Here is a 16,524-nt window from a genome sequence, read left to right on the forward strand (position 1 = left end):
GTCCTTCTCCATATTTGAAAAAGCTTCCTCAAATCATGCGTACAAGGATGTCCTAGACTTGTCCCATGGAAATCTCCAGCCAACTGTCTGCGCATGGCGGGCAGGGAAGTTTCCTCACACAAAGTTGTGTTCAAGCGCTCACCTGCAAAATCTGTTGGAGTTAACCAGGTGAAGAGTAGAGTAGAAGCGAGCATCCTAGGCGGGGTGTGTGTGCAAAGTCCGAGAAGAAAGAGGGAAGTTCTTTTAGGTCATGGGAAATTGTACAGCTGGACCACGAGGAGGAGGTAGGGACAGGGGGTGACAGTGCATTCAGATAAATTGTGGAAAAGAAACTGATAGAAATAGCATATTGGGGGCTTCCCTGGTGGCGCAGTGGTTAAGAATCCACCTGCCAACGTAGGGGACACGGGTTCGAGCCCTGGTCCAGGAAGATCCCACATGCTGCGGAGCAACTAAGCCTGTGCGCCACAACTACTGAGCCTGCACTCTACAGCCTGCAAGCCACTACTACTGAGCCCGTGTACCACAACTACTGAAGCCCACGTGACTAGAGCCTGTGCTCCGCAACAAGAGAAGCCACTGTAATGAGAAGTCTGCGCACCGCAACGAAGAGTAGCCCCCGATCGCCGCAACTAGAGGAAAGCCTGCACACAGCAACAAAGACCCAATGCACCCAAAAAAATAAAAATAAATTAAAATAAAATAAAAGAAATAGCGTATTGGTTAAAATAAAAGCAGGTCAGTAATGAATGTTTCCAATCACCAGTTCATGCAATCATGATTGTAAGGGGTTCGTTTAAAATATATTTTCAGGCTGTTACTCAGTTTTTAACATTTTGGGGTTTTTGGCTGTGTTGGGTCTTCACTGCTGCACACGCGCTTTCTCTCTGGTTGTGGAAGCAGGGGCTACTCTTTGTTGCAGTGCGTGGGCCTCTCATTTTGCGGTGGCTCCTCTTGTTTTGCGGTGGCTTCTCTTGTTGCCTAGCACAGGCTCTAAGCTCACAGACTTCAGTAGCTGCAGCACGTGGGCTCAGTAGTTGTGGCACACAGGCTTAGTTGCTCTGCGGCATGTGGGATCTTCCCGGACCAGGGATCAAACCCGTGTCCCCTGCGTTGGCAGGTGGATCCTTAACCACTGTGCCACCAGGGAAGTTCCAACATTTTGTTATTTTTATCTTCTCAAAGAACCAGTTTTTAGTTTCATTGATCTTTGCTATTGTTTTCTTCATCTCTATTTCATTTATTTCTGCTCTGATCTTTATGATTTCTTTCCTTCTACTAACTTTGGGTTTTGTTAGTTCTTCTTTCTCTAGTTGCTTTAGGTATAAGGTTAGGTTGTTTATTCGAGATTTTTCTTGTTTCAACATTTTGCTGTTTTTAAAAACCCAGCCTCAACCACTCATGCCTACTTTGCCTGTTTAGCTATATTCTATATTTCTTTTATATGAAGCTGCATTTTCTTGCCACTATGGGATTCATTCAACTTTGTGGTCATGATTGAGGGGCATGGAGCGTGCCCCACTCTCTGTGGGTGGAAGAGCTCAAGTCTAGGGTTCGTTCTTGCAGAAAAATGATTTATGGAAGTAGGAATAGTGAGTGAATTGTCATCTGCAGAAGCTTATTAGATGACAGAAGATTCTGAAGCCACTGGCAGTGTTCCAGGGTATTGTTCACTGCATTCAGCCTATAGTGTGTTTCGTTTATTCCCAGCATCCCAGTGCCAGTGAGAGCCGGTGGAGGTCCGACCCCGCTTAGGACTCACGGATGCTGGAACAGATCCTGGTCTTCCTGGCCGGCAGCCATGGCATCAGGCCATTGATTTACACTCACTTCACTCTCTAATACTTTGCCACAAGCCCCAAAACTTTAGGAATAGATGCCAAACAAGCATAATTGTCTAAGAATCAAATAGAGATAAAATTTAAAAACTTGAAAAAGTCTGAAAAATGGTCCCAAAGGCTTGAAGATGCATAAAAACTAAGCACTACTAAATACTTAGTGCATCCGAATCACTAAGACCTGAAAAACAAGTGGTGGGGGAGATTTTGAATCAATGTGTTGTTTCTGCTGTGATTTTGTTCTTGATCAAATTGTTTTTTAACAAAATCATGTGGTCCTAGCAAGACCTCCTTTGGACTGGAGAGCAGCAGGAACAAGATGATCAAGGGCTTTGTAGATCGTGTTAAAGACACTGGGCTTTGTCCTGAGGCTTGCAGGGAGCCGTTGAAGGGTGTTGAGTTGAGGGAAGATCAGTGTGATTGCACAGCAGAGAATGGATTTGGAGAAAGTAAAAGTGGCAGCTGCCATGTGATGGAGAGGTGGTTACAGAAGCCCAGAAAGAACAGATAATGATGGACTGAAGGGCACTGGGAGAGACTCAGGAGGTAATGGAATTTTGCAGAATATGGTGACCGCTTGGATGCTGGTATAGTAAGGAGGCATAGAAGCAGACATGGATGACACTGATTCCCCGCTCGGGAATTAGATAGACCCTAATGCCCTTCCCTTCGGTAGGAAGCATGAGAAGAGAAATAGGTTGGGATATAAACATGATGAACTAGATTTTAAACATTGCTGAGTTTCTCCTTCTCCTTCAAAAAAAAGTCTCATTTCACCCTCCATAAATTCAGCATGAAATGTACACATTTTTACTTTCGTGTTTTCTATCAGATGGGCAATATTTTACCTATAAACGTTACTAGAGACATGCTTCTAAATTTTTCCTTGTGTTGGTTTTCTCTTCTCATGAGATGAGTAAAAATCTTTCTACCTTTGACATCCCCATCTCACCTGTTCTCCAACTCCAAGGTATTTATTTACAAGGAAAAACAGAATTGACTGGATTTTGGTCACTTTCCCAATATGCCCCCCAAACTTACCTTGCATTAAGGAGCTTTCCTCTGTGATTGTAAAAAAACTTCTAGAGATGAAGATAGTGACAGGAACTGACTTCTATTAGATAGTATTGGTTCTAAGTTCTTAAGATATCAAACCTAAGAACTTTTTTTTCTTTCTAACTTTTATTTGCATTTATTTTTTGCGGCATTTATTCCCGGGCCAGAAGTTTCTGTTTCTTCAGTTTCTTCTGGGATATCTTTTTCTTCTGTGCAGCCTCCTCTTCTGGTTTAAGAACAATCTGTTCTTTTTCAGTAAGGCCCATCTCAGTGTGGCAGGGAGAGCTCGTGTATGGCTTGGTCTGACCACGAGCTCTGTAAGTCCTGCACTGCATTGTGCGGGCTTTGTTCACCTGGATTTGCTCAATGACCAGAGAATCTACATCTACGCCCTTAAGTTCAGCCTTACTCTCTGCATTTTTGAGCATGTGCAGTAAAAATTCAGCACTTTTTTTGGGCCACCGACCCTGCGTCCAGCCCCACTGTTTGGCCTGGGCACACCTACCAACTCCGCCACTGTAATGACAGAATGGCACACGTTGCTTCTTTATAGTGACCTCCTTCAGATACTTGGTGGCTTTTCGGATACGCACACACGTATTGGCCTGGGCAGTTTCACGAGTGTTCTTAAAGTGAGCACGAAGAGTTGAACCTCTTGATGTGCGTGATTTTGTGGGGTTTTCTGGATCAAGTGAATAGCAAACCATTTTTAGAGGTCACCTCAGGCCGCTTGCTGGAAAAGCCTAAGAACTTATTTTCATGGCAGTTTATAACAAAAGCTACGTTTTATCAAATGCAGAGGGATAAACTGACGATCCAGGGAAGGAGGGAAATTGCTAGAAACTATTAATAGCTACTCTGTGCTAGGCTAGAAGCTTTGCAAGTATTATCTCCAATCTTTACAACTATAAGAAGGATATATTGCTATTCCTCTTTACAGATGAGAAAACTGAGATCAAAGATAGAAAGGAAGCCTTTGTTTGATCTTAAGACTCATTGGGGACTTTGATGAGTGGTTTCCATAGGTTGAGTCTTCTGTTCAGAGCTCTCAAGACTATAGGAAACCTGGAATGAAATTGGTAGTGACTGAGGATGTCCTCAGACAAGGTAAATTGAATACGGCTAGCAGGATGATACCACAAATGGAAACAACTGATTCAGAAGTTACTACACTGACTCAGTTTCCCACAATGAGAAGAAACTGATTGCCAGAGGCCCGGATCAGAATAAGCCCCCATTTATTCTTTTGCTGTCTCTGTAATAGTGGATGAATAGGCCTGGCCTGGGCCACCATTCCTGAAGAACCGTGTGCTGACAGTCACATTGTTTTACATGGTAAATGACATCCTCTGCGCCCTTAGAGACAATGGTGCCTGCTCTCATAGGTCTGCAGGTGTAGATCCCTGGAGTGCTTGAGAGTTCAGATTCTGTCTTTCTCCTTGGAATCTGCATTCATGACTCCAAAGTCAGTCTGTTCTTGGCCTCCCCATAGCCTGTTTGTTATGTAAAATACGGATTAGTATTTGCAGCTTGACTGAGAAAGAGCTTCTGTGGCCCAGAGTATCAGTTCTCCTGGAAAATTACTAAACCATACAAAATTATGTAAAATTTCATGAAATTTTACAACACTGAAATCCTTAGTACTTAACAGGATTCTCTTACAAACTACTTACTTGCGGGGATAAGTCTAGGCAGGCGGCAGTAAAATGAATGCAAAGGGGGGTTTTGAGCTCAAATATTAGAAACAACCATCAATAAAGATTTGGGGACATCAGTGGTGTGCTTTGCAGGCACACATGCAAAGCACCGCCTCCACCCATGACTTGAAAAGTGATGTTGTTCACCTGTGTCTCAAGTGTCACCTGCTGACTGTGTGGTCTTAGCAGGCTTTCTGATGACACCTGAATTCAGCGTTTCTATTTGTACAATGTGATACGGCTGTACTTCCCACCTCGCAAGGTTAAATCCAGCATGAAAACCGCTTGCAGCATCGCGACGTTATATATAAAAGTCAAGTCATTTGATGCCAACCGAAATTCAGCGGTCACCTATAAGAAAAGATGAACTGAAGCATATTAAAAAAATTTAAGAGTTTATTTGAACAAAATTCGATTCGAATCCGGCAGAACCAAATCAGAAGTCTTTAGGAGCACTCCTCAGCTAAGAACCAGGGGAGAGACTTACAGAGAGAAGGTACAGAAACCAAGAAAGGAAATTATTTGATTGTAGCCTAGGTAACTGTTTGTGATCGGATGCCCTTAGGTTTCGGTTTTTTGTAACCTTGAGGCTTAGATTTGGGTTTGCTTACGTAGGCTGCCCGGCATTGGAGTCCCCGCAGTCCAGTGGCCTCCTTGTCTAATTAATTTAACAAAAGTTATCTGTAATAAGGTGACGGAGAGAAACCAGATCCTGCAAATTTGTGGACCAAAAGATGCTTAATTAGGAAGGAATTTCCCCAGGATGACTGGTCTATACTTAGAGAGGTAATAGCAGATCACTTCATTTTTATTTTTTTTAATTTTTTAAATTAAAAAAAATTTTAAACCTTTTAAAAAATTTTATTTATTTTATTCATTTATTTTTGGCTGTGTTGCATCTTCGTTGCTGTGTGAGGGCTTTCTCCAGTTGCGACAAGCGGGGGCCACTCCTTGTTGCGTGCACGGGCCTCTCATTGCAGTGGCTTCTCTCATTGCAGAGCACGGGCTCTAGGCGCGCGGACCTCAGCAGTTGTGGCACACAGACTCACACGGACTCAGTAGTTGTGGCACACATGCTCAGTAGTTGTGGCACACGCGCTTAGTTGCTGCACAGCATGTGGGATCTTCCCAGACCACGGCTTGAACCCGTGTCCCCTGCATTGGCAGGCGGATTCTTAAGCACTGGGCCACAAGGGAAGTCCCAGATCACCTCATTTTTAAAGGAGGAAAAGCAGAGTCATGAATTCTCCTGCTGGCTGCTGTTACACCCCACCCATTGAATAGCTACTTTGGGACATCACTGGTTTAGCTTCATGCCCAAGAGGAAGGAACCACATAGGAGTCTCACTCGTGAACCTTGAAGAGGATCCAAGACTATCAGTGGTTCTTCAGAGCTACTGCTGACTCCTGGGTGTGCAGACATTGCCATAACTGGCACTGGGGATCGCTTGGTCATGAGAAACTGCTCTACCTGGAACTTTTTAACATGATTCTTGAAAGGATACAGAGGCATCTCATGGAAGCATGACCAGGCTTCTCGGGCTGGCACTGGAAAGGAATATTGTGGGGACCACAGTCGAGAGCATCTTTGCTCCGGATCTCCCTCGGACCTCTAGCTCCTGTCCCTCTGTCCCTCCACAAGCTGTGTCCTCGCCCTCCTTCTCAGTGACCCCCTTACTCTCTTCCCACACAGCCCCTTATGGCTGACCTCTATGAAGCCTGCCTCTATGAATGAAGATCAAACTTTTGTGCTTGCAAACCCCCTAGAACAAGTTTGAGAAGTGATGTGCCGCCTCACACATTTGTATGTTGACATGCAAAAAAATGTTTCAGAACTTTTCATCGCAAGTTTAAATAGGTGCCGAGAATGCAGTGTCCAGCGTGTTATCAGTTCTGGCATTTTAATAAGCCAGCCAGTGGGACCGAAATGCAGTTCCACGCCATTTGATTCCCGGCAGCATCCGTTTACAAAGCACACGAGTAAGCTTTTTTTTTAATAGACTATTTTTTTAACATAAATTAACTAATTTATTTTTGGCTGCGTTGGGTCTTCGTTGCTGGGCGCAGGCTTTCTCTAGTTGCGGCGAGGGGGGCTACTCTTCATTGCGGTGCGCGGGCTTCTCACTGTGATGGCTTCTCCTGTTGCGGAGCACGGGCTCTAAGCATGCAGGCTTCAGTAGTTGTGGCGCATGGGTTCACTAGTTGTGGCTTGCGTGCTCTAGAGCGCAGGCTCAGTAGTTGGGGCGCGTGGGCTTAGTTGCTCCACAGCATGTGGGATCTTCCTGCACCAGGGCTTGAACCCGTGTCCCCTGCATTGGCAGGCGGATTCTTAACCACTGCGCCATGAGGGAAGTCCAGATAATAGACTATTTTTAAGAGCAGTTTTAGGTTCACAGTGTAGGGGAATAGAAATACCCTGAGGTTAGGGGCAGAGTAGGGACCCTCTAAAGCATGGAGTCAGGACAGGGACCCTTTTGCCCACGTGGTCCCGCCTCTTTGGGGTAAAGTAGGTTGGGGCAGTAGAACCTTACTGTCCTAATTAAAGCAACTTTGTTGACGAAGCAGCTGAGTTTCTCCTAGTTTCTCAGTCTGGTTGGCGTTAGGAAAGTTCCTCTTCCCAGTTGACTGTAATCACAGGGTGGTCTGCTCATCCTAAAAGAGTGCCAGATGTTCAGATGAACAAATGAAACTCAGCCGCAGCTGTTTTCCCAGCTGCGTTGACATACAGCTCTCACTGGCAAAGACCAGTGGGGGCCCGAAACCAAAAGAGATGCGTGAGGCCTGAGGTCTGTGTCTGGAGAGGGAGACAAACCCTGGTGTTAACATTAGCTGTTCTTGCTAGGAGCCCAAAGAATCTCATTTTCAGAGAAGGTATTGGGAAAACATATTAATGTAAGGTCGCCTGCTTGCTGTACAGCTGTTCATTTCTTTTAGTAACATCCTTTATGTTTCTGACTTCAAAATTAATATCAGTTTATTGGGAAAAAAACTGAAAAGTAGAAGAAAGGAAAGTTAAATCATCCACACATTCCGACAATCATCACTATTGATATTTCAGGCAATTTTCATTCCGTTTGTTGTTTCTTAACCAAAATTTGGTGGTGGTGATGGTTTATTTGGTTGCACGAGTGAGGAGCAGAGAGAGAACCACAATGTCACACTTCCCCTCGGGTGTAGAAGGGTACCAGCCACTGTGGGGGAAAATGACCTCATGGCGTCCCTCCTCTTTTCCAACCTCCCTGTCCTGCCAAGGTTCATCTCTGACCATCCGGGACCAGGCCCAGCTGGAAGGAAAATCATACAGGCGTCACATTTACGGCCTCCAGGAGAGGCTCCTATTTTAAAAGAAAGTCTGCTCTTGACTTCAGTGCCCCAGAGCCCCTGAGCAACCAGTGTGGGCATGTGTATCAGTCAGGGTTGGAGACATGAACACAACCTCAGAATCCCAGTGGCTTAGAGTAGCAGGTGTTTCCTCTGTCTGGGGCCTGCAGGTCGTCGGGTCCTCTGTCCACGGCTCCAGAATGTGCGTCAGATCCAGGGAGTTCCACGTGCCTCTTCTCGTCCTCGGACCAGCAGCCACCTTGACACACTCTCCTGGTGAAAGGCGAGCGCGCCGGAGAATGAGTGGAAACACACAACGCCGCCTCTCAGGTCCTCTGCTCAGATGGAGGCGCTGTCCCTTCCACCCACGTTCTGTTGGCCGAAGCAAGTCACGTGGCCAGACCCAACATAGGGGGGCAAGGAAATGAGCTCCGGCCATTCTCGGGGGAGGCACTGCACAGTCATCACTAGATGACGGGCATCGGTGAATTCTGACCCAGGGCGGAAGAGAAGAATTGGGAGTGATGGTCAGGTCTTCATCAGGTGTACCCCAGCTCTAGCCAGGCTGCTTGTTCACAGGTGCTCCAAAGGCACCCAGTATTTTTTTTAAATTGAAGTATAGTTCATTTATAGTGTTGTGTTAGTTTCAGGTGTACAGCAAAGTGATTCAGTTATACATACATAGGTACATATATTTTTTCAGATTATTTTCCATTACAGGTTATTATAAGATGTTGAGTAGAGTTCCCTGTGCTATACAGTAGGTCCTTGTTTACCTATTTTATATATAGTTCTGGGTGGATGTTAATCCCAGACTACTACTTTATCTGTCCCACTCAGCCCCCCATCCCCTTTAGTAACCATAAGTTTGTTTTCTATGTCTGTGAGTCTATTTCTGTTTTGTAAATAAGTTCATTTGTATCCTTTTCTTTAGATTCCACAAATAAGTGATACCACATGATACTTGCCTTTCTCTGTCTGACTTACTTCACTTAGTATGATAATCTCTAGGTCCATCCATGTTGTTGCAAATGGCATTATTTCATTCTTTTTTACAGCTGAGTAGTATTCCTTTGTATATGTATATATCACATCTTTATCCATTCATCTGTCGATGGACATTTAGGTTGCTTCAAAGAGCCCCAATATTTATCTAACTCTGGGCCTTTTTCCATGCTTTTCCTCCTGCCCTGCACGCTCTCTTTATTCCTTTTCCCCTACCTGAATATGAACGTCTCTCAAGGCAAAGTTCCAACTTTGACCTCCTCTGTAAGTCTTAATCATCTCGGTTCACAGTGAGTTCTTCCTCTCTGAAAACCTATGGAACTTAGCTCATTTTGCATTTATGCAGTGTCTTATATGGTTCCCCCATCTACAGATATATAGACGTCTACTTATATTTATCTTTTCAGTGTGATAGAAAGATTCTTAAGAACAGTGATATTTTACATGCAAAGGGCACTCACAAATATTTACTCGTGGATTGATAAGTGTTTATTTGATTTACTCTTTATTCCAGAAAGGCGATATTAAAAATGAAACATATTTGCTGTTTCTGTCCTATCCTGCTGCTCTCAAATCTTGCATTTTCAGAAGCTGTGAGAAAAAGAGGCAGGCTGTCACTGAAAGTCTCATTTCCCATTTTAAAGTTCCCTTACTGTTCTGCTCAGATTGTCCCCAACAGATAATTAACTTTTGAATTCTGCTGCTTGCTACGGAGCACTCCAAATTCTTACCCAAGAGCAATCCATCCTTTCTAAGGACTGCCCTGCGTGATCTCCAGCTTGGATTTTCTTTGTGTTTTTTGCATTTTCGTTAAAACAAAAACACAATATAGCACTATCACTTGGAAGGGGAAAAAAAGGTATTCAGAAGCCGAAAAAGTGAGAGGGGTCTCAGAGAAGACACGGCTACGTCCTGACCCTCCACGATAACTTCATAAAATGAGACCCTTCATGTTTAGAAAGGCTCTTCCTTCATTTGTCCTGCAGAGGGCGACACGTGCCCTCCTTTTCCCAGATGATGATGAAACACACATGCCCTGGAGTCTCCCTCACGGTCTCTGTCCATTCTTTCAACTCATACAGGCTCACACTTTTTCTAGGGCCCTAAAGCAAGTGTGCTTGCTAGGAGCACACTCTGCATTCACTCTCAACTAGGTCATCACTTTTTGTTTGTTTGTTTTTGGCAAAATACACATAAAATACACATAGAATTTACCATTTTAACCACTTTTAAGTGTGCAGTTCAGTGGTATTAAGCCCATCCACACTGTCATACTGGGTTCTCTCCTATGGTGTTTAGAGCATTTTAATGCTCAGAAAAGTCATGAAAAACTCAAAGCTCTGGCACTAATTGTCCTCGGGCAAATCACTTAATCCTTCTGTTTCCTTATCTGTGAAACAGCAATCACACCTACACTGTGGAGTTCCTGTGAGGATGAAATGACAAGCATACCTGTAAGGCCTCAGTGTAGAGTTCTGGCAGGTGGCATACGTTACATATTACATTAGTCACCGTCCTCAAGCCAAACACGTAAAATTAGAATCGTTTCCAAGCCCTATAGAGTAATCACACTAATTCACACTATGCTGTCCTTTCAAATAACACGTAAAAGTTTCTTTAAAAACACATTAGGGCTTCCCTGGTGGCGCAGTGGTTGAGAGTCCGCCTGCCGATGCAGGAGACACGGGTTCGTGCCCCGGTCCGGGAAGATCCCACATGCCGCGGAGCGGCTGGGTGCGTGAGCCATGGCCGCTAAGCCTGCGCGTCCGGAGCCTGTGCTCCGCAACGGGAGAGGCCACAACAGTGAGAGGCCCACGTACAGCAAAAAAAAGAAAAAAAAAAACATATTAAAAGATAATTCAATAAGAATTATGGAAGGAGTTGTACTTGATTTATTTCCTCTGTTTAAGTTAGCAAGTTGCCATTGTTATGCACTGTATTTCTAGGAGATCTCCTAATTCTGCAAATTTTATTTGCCTGCGGTTTGCTTCCTCTCTGTCCAATACACTCTGTTCTCAAACTTCAGTGTAAGTAAAAATCATCCAGGAAGTGTGTTGGAGTGAGATTCCGGTTCCGTAGGTTGGGAGCCCAGGAACATGCATTTCATGGAGCATCAAGGTGGTCTGGGGATCACACTTGGAGAAACACCCCCATCGTGTCAATAAACATTTGTGTTTAGACTCAGGAGGGTCCTTAATTTAGTCACTATGCACCAGGAGTATACGTTCTAGTTTTAATACATTTTTTTCAGGCACTATCTTACAGACTCTACATTTCCACATAAAAGTGCTAAATACTTTGACTGTGGCAGTGGTCACGCCTGACACAATCCACAAACAGATGTTCCAAAGAGGTAATCACGGGAGAGGGCGAGGGTCCTGCTTCCCTGAGTCGGGAGCTGCTGGAATTAGAGTAGGTTTAGTCTCTCTGCCCTTGAACTTCACTGACCTTCAATTTCATGAGTAGTGTGGTGTGGTGGTAAGGGCACACACATCATACACACTCAGCCCCTGGTGTTCATTCAGGGTGCAGTGCCCTAGCTGTTTAACCTTGCTGAGCCTCGGTTTCCTAACCTGTAAAATGGGGGTACTGTCACTTACCTCACAGCCTTGCTGTTAGAATTGGGGGGGTGTTTGCAAAGCGTCTGGCTGAGGATCTGGCATGTAATAGGTACTCCCCCAAAATCGTGAGTGCTTCTAAACTGTGGTCTTTCTTTCTTTTGCTAAGCTGGTTCTCTTTCCAGAAATGCCCTTTCTGCTTCTCTCTGTCCTTAGAAGTTGCCAAGCAGCAAACTTTATGTTGTGATTGACCCATGTGGTTTTTAAAAATTAAAATTAGTTGCCAATGCTTATAAAAATCCAATTTCATGCTTCTCTAGATAAGCCAGAATCTCTAGTCCTCAAGGCCTTGGGATCCTACATGGTGATCAAAGGCCTGGGACATGGGACACGGGCTCTACCATCCTCCGGTTCTGGGCTCTTCCAAGGGCACTGGGGTCTCCCAGCTTCCAGCATTTGACTCATGTTCTAGACCATGGAATTTAACAATTAAATGACATTGTATCCTTTGCTAGTGGTCTCTCTCTTTGCTTGTTTCTTCATTGAATGTGCACTCTGGGAGGAAGGGAAGGTGTTACTTCTGACCAGCAGTGGTCAGCACTTAGCAAGTCCCTCCATAAGCACTTGATTGACAGAGACCATACACTGTGGTCGACAGTTTACTTCCTCCAGGTATGTCTCCTCTCTCCAGCAAGACTGCGAGTTCCGTGCAGTGGCTACCATGGTAATGAACACTTACTGATCTGACCTTTTACTATTTTATTTAGAATTTTTACTTGGATAACAGAGGAAAAAAAGAAAGCAAGGAAACAAACGAGAAAATGAATGCGAAGAACAAGGAGTCCTTGCTTGAGGTATGTTTAATTTCGTAGAGTAGAATAAAAGAGAGTTAACTGTATTTTTAAATGATTTGCTTCTCAGAACAATGGGCGATTCTGAGACACACTGAAATTTTAACTTGGGGTTTTAAAATCAAATCATTACTAAATTATAGCTATTTAGACAAACTGGTTCTTGGAGTCAGTTGTTAAAAAGTTTTGCTTTCGACAATATATTTTACTCTTCATGAAGTTGGATTCATAATTCTTGACTAAAAGACATGAATCCACATAAAACTCATCTCTGACCATATATTTCATTGCTTATGTGCTCCACAGTCAGGCGTGACTTCTTTGCAGTGAATGCTAAGGTGCCCTTCCAGCAGCCAGGTGTGGTAGAAAGTGTGAGACTGCAGTTAAGAGATCTGATCCGAGCTTGCCTCTGCCTGTTGAAGGTCATGTGTTATTGGGCAAGTCCAAGAACCTTGGTTTCCTGTATTGTATTGAATTATTACAAAGACTTAGGGAGGCAGTGGAAACACAGCATGTAAAGTAACGGTACACATGTCTGGATTATCACTTACAGGGCTGTGTTCCAGAAGTTCATTTGACGGTTGATTTTCTGAAACTTCTAATGAGTTTTCACATAGCAACTTTGCTCAAAATCGAGGCTCTGTTCCCCGACCCTAATGCAGATGCACGCCAGATCACAAATGGGCATAGGAGCCCCAGACAGATTTTTGTTGTCCCCGACAGCATGTTGACCTTTTCTTGAGTTAGGAGATTTGGGGCTTCTCTTGAAAACTCAGAAGACCTGTTGACACCTTGGCCCACATTCCCATCTGGAGCCAATTCACTGATGCTAAAGGGCACCCTCTCCCAGGTACCAAGGCCTGCCCAGACCCCTGCACAGGGTTCTAGCCCTGCCAGCGCTCCCAGCCCTGTTCCCGATGGAGCAGGCCCTACAACCTTGCTGCCATGCACTCCCAAGGTCCTGGAGACAGGCTACAAGTTTTGGTTCCTGGGACCAAGAACACAGTGGGTATTTCCCAGGGAGGCCAACGGTGGGAGTGGGGACATTCTTTCTGCAGAGAGTCTCTTTCAAAGAGTCTCCAGGTTGAGTTGAGGGAGATAAAGCACCAGGCATCCCCAGCAGCAGGGAGATTCAGGTCTGAGCATCCCCAGCAGTGATGGACACAGACAGACATGGAAGGGGAGTGAGCAATTTCCTGACACAGCCCTTGGCCGTTAATCAGTGCTTATTGCATCAGCAGCTGTCTGTAAATCAAGGACTGGTTATGCCTTGGTTTATACAATTGCCTGAATAGGTCTTGTTGGAAGACTTCAGCAGTTTTTCAAAAGCCGGATGGGAAAGAAAATACAAAGCATGTTATGCTGTGAAAAATCAGCATTATCCTGCTTTCGAACTTGGACCCCAAATCTGCTTGAATTTAAGAGATCATTGAAGGGCTCTCGCGTCCGCCGCGCATGCCTGGGCACCTCAGAGCCCCTGTAGTCGGGCCCCAGCCCGGGGTCTCCCACCACACGCGAGGCCAGATGTGGAGGCATAGCTTGGAAAACTGGGACGAGAAACGTTTTGTGCCAGATCGCTGCTGCTTATGTGCGGAGACAGAGCAGACCTCCTGGGGAACGACATCAACGCGTGAGCCTCTATGGAGACCCCAAATTTAAAGCAGGGCCTGAAAAACTTGGCTGATGAGTTTGCCAAACTTCAGGATTATCGACAAGCAGAGGCTGAAAGAGTTGAAGCCGAAGTAGTCGAACCTTTGCAAGCTTCTGGAAGTGGAAGGGAGCAGGACCCTGTGCCCCCCATGTCCTCAGCCTGCCTTTTGTCTGTGGAAAAACATTAGCCAAAGAATAAGCTTAATCCGAGAAGTGAGAAATGCAGAAACAAAGGAAAACAGTCAAAGGAGACCAAATTATAATAGTTGAGTCATTAAGCAAAGTCAAGGACCTTTGGTTCCTCCTCAAGGGCCATAGATCACATTCTGCGCCATATCCTGTGAGCTGTCTTATAGGTACTGAAAACCCCACCAGGTGGAAGAAGTTAACTACATGATGACCAGACTGTAGTCATGACATAAGCTGCCACAATTCCGAGAATCGGCCTCAAAGAAATGGAAACAAACCAACCCTGGAACTAAAGATTAACTGTACCTAAAACAATCAAGATGACGCTGATCAGACCACCGATGATCAATGTCAAGATGACGGTCAGAGCTGACTGTGCTGCTTCTGCATGTAACCCCCTCCCTGCACCTATAAAAGCTCTTGCCCTCTGACTGTCAGTGGGGGGAGTCGGCCTTTGGATAGGCGTCCGTCCTCCCCACCGGTTGCCGGCATTCAAAATAAAGCAAAAGTTTCCTTTCCACCAGACTGGCCTCTTTATAATGACTTTTGAGCAGCAAGCAGCTGGACCCCACTTTCGGTTACAGAACCACTGTAAAAATGAAAGCAGATGACCTCAAAGCAACATTAACGGCAAAGAATTGAGGAGCTAAACAGTTAACTCAGAAAGAACACGTCAGAGAAACCCATCTGATTGACATGTTATTTCACAGGCAGAAACTGAATTACAGAGACTTCCCTGGTGGCACAGTGGTTAAGAATCCACCTGCCACTGCAGGGGACACGGGTTCAAGCCCTGGTCCGGGAAGATCCCACATGCTGCAGAGCAATGAAGCCTGTGCACCACAACTACTGAACCTGCGCTCTAGAGCCCACGAGCCACAACTGCTGAGCCCGCAAGCCACAACTACTGAAGCCCGTGTGCCACAACTACTGAAGCCCGCATGCCTAGAGCCTGTGCTCCGCAACAAGAGAAGCCACCGCAATGAGAAGCCCGCACACCGCAACAGAGAGTAGCCCCCCTTGCCGCACCTAGAGAAACCCCGCGCACAGCAATGAAGACCCAATGCAACCAAACATAAATTAATTAATTAATTAATTTTTTAAAAAGAAGCTGGATTACAAAGAGCTACAATGTATGCTACTAGAACAACTCGTCATCTGGAGGAAACTACTGACAATTTTGAAAAGCAGAAAACAAAGAATATAAAGACTATATTTTCAGAATTTATCACTATCGAAATGTTATTTCACGGCAAAGCTTTAGACGTCTCCACTACTACCTACCAAAATACACAAAAGATTGGTGAAGAAGATTTAGAGTTTTCTGAAATTCTCTGTATCCACCAGATTGTTCATCCCATTTAGATATCATAAGAGCAAATTCAAAGTCACGTCTTCAGAGATCAGTGTCAGCTAAGTGTGCATCTGGAACAGGACAGGTATCCACCTGTCGACTAAGAAAGGATCAACAAGCAGAAGATGATGATGAAGAGGATGAAGACTTAGATGTTACAAACGAAGAAAATGAAATTTCTTAAGTAAACTTTGCACTTCCATTTTCATCTTAAAGGACTCGGAATCCAGAATTACTAAAACTGTAAAACTTTATACTGGCTTGATACGTTAAACCTCAAAATGAAATCCTACTGGAAATGGAGGAATTATTAAAGGAAATTTATGCTGACCAAAAAAAAAAAAAAGAGAGAGAGAGAGAGATTATTGACAAGGCAACTAATACCAGCTAAACTGGGGGAAACTGGGAAAGATATGAACAAAGATGTCACCCAGATCCACTACACATACATTTACTTGAAGGATGCAAAATTAAGTTTATTCTGCTTTTATGAGACTGAATGAAAGGACGTTGAGAGTTACAAAAAAGCAAAGCCAAAAATAAGTTTGAGTGTTTGAACTGAAAGATAGAATAATATGTAATTTTCTTGTACTGCTTTTAAAAGAAATTTGTTAAGAATTATATAATTCTATGCATGTTTTGATTTTTAAACATCTGCACCTAGAAAATGTACTTTGTCACTATCCTTTTCTGATACTACAGTATTAATAATTGTCTTCTTTCTTCTTTGATAAGAAACTATCCCCCGAAAAGGAAATCTTGCCATTTTTGACAACATGGATGGAACTTGAGTGCTAAGTGAAATAAGTCAGACAGAGGAAGACAGATAGCTGTATGTCTCATCTATGTGTGGAATCAAAAAACAAAAACCATGAAATCACAGATACACAGAAGAGATTTGAGGTTGCCAGAGGCAGGGGTAGGGATGCATGAAATGGCTAAAGGGGGTCAAGAGGTACAAACTTCCAGTTATAAAATAAATAAGTCCTGGGGATGTAATGTATG

At 44.3% G+C, this 16,524-nt stretch overlaps 1 protein-coding gene and 1 pseudogene across 2 annotated transcripts in view; both read left to right on the forward strand.

Moving 5' to 3' along the window:
• APBB1IP (amyloid beta precursor protein binding family B member 1 interacting protein) overlaps positions 1 to 16,524 on the forward strand; it is a 103,132-nt gene that overhangs the window by 60,781 nt on the left and 25,827 nt on the right. For both annotated transcript variants that reach the window (XM_030837022.2, XM_060293200.1), the window contains one exon: positions 12,243 to 12,329. In XM_030837022.2, coding sequence (XP_030692882.1) covers positions 12,243 to 12,329 — 87 coding nt within the window. The remainder of the gene's footprint in view (positions 1 to 12,242; positions 12,330 to 16,524) is intronic.
• On the forward strand, positions 13,272 to 15,530 carry LOC132596849 (CBY1-interacting BAR domain-containing protein 1-like; annotated as a pseudogene).

This window comes from Globicephala melas, chromosome 2 (genome assembly GCF_963455315.2).
Source record: "Globicephala melas chromosome 2, mGloMel1.2, whole genome shotgun sequence".
Lineage (NCBI taxonomy): Eukaryota > Metazoa > Chordata > Mammalia > Artiodactyla > Delphinidae > Globicephala > Globicephala melas.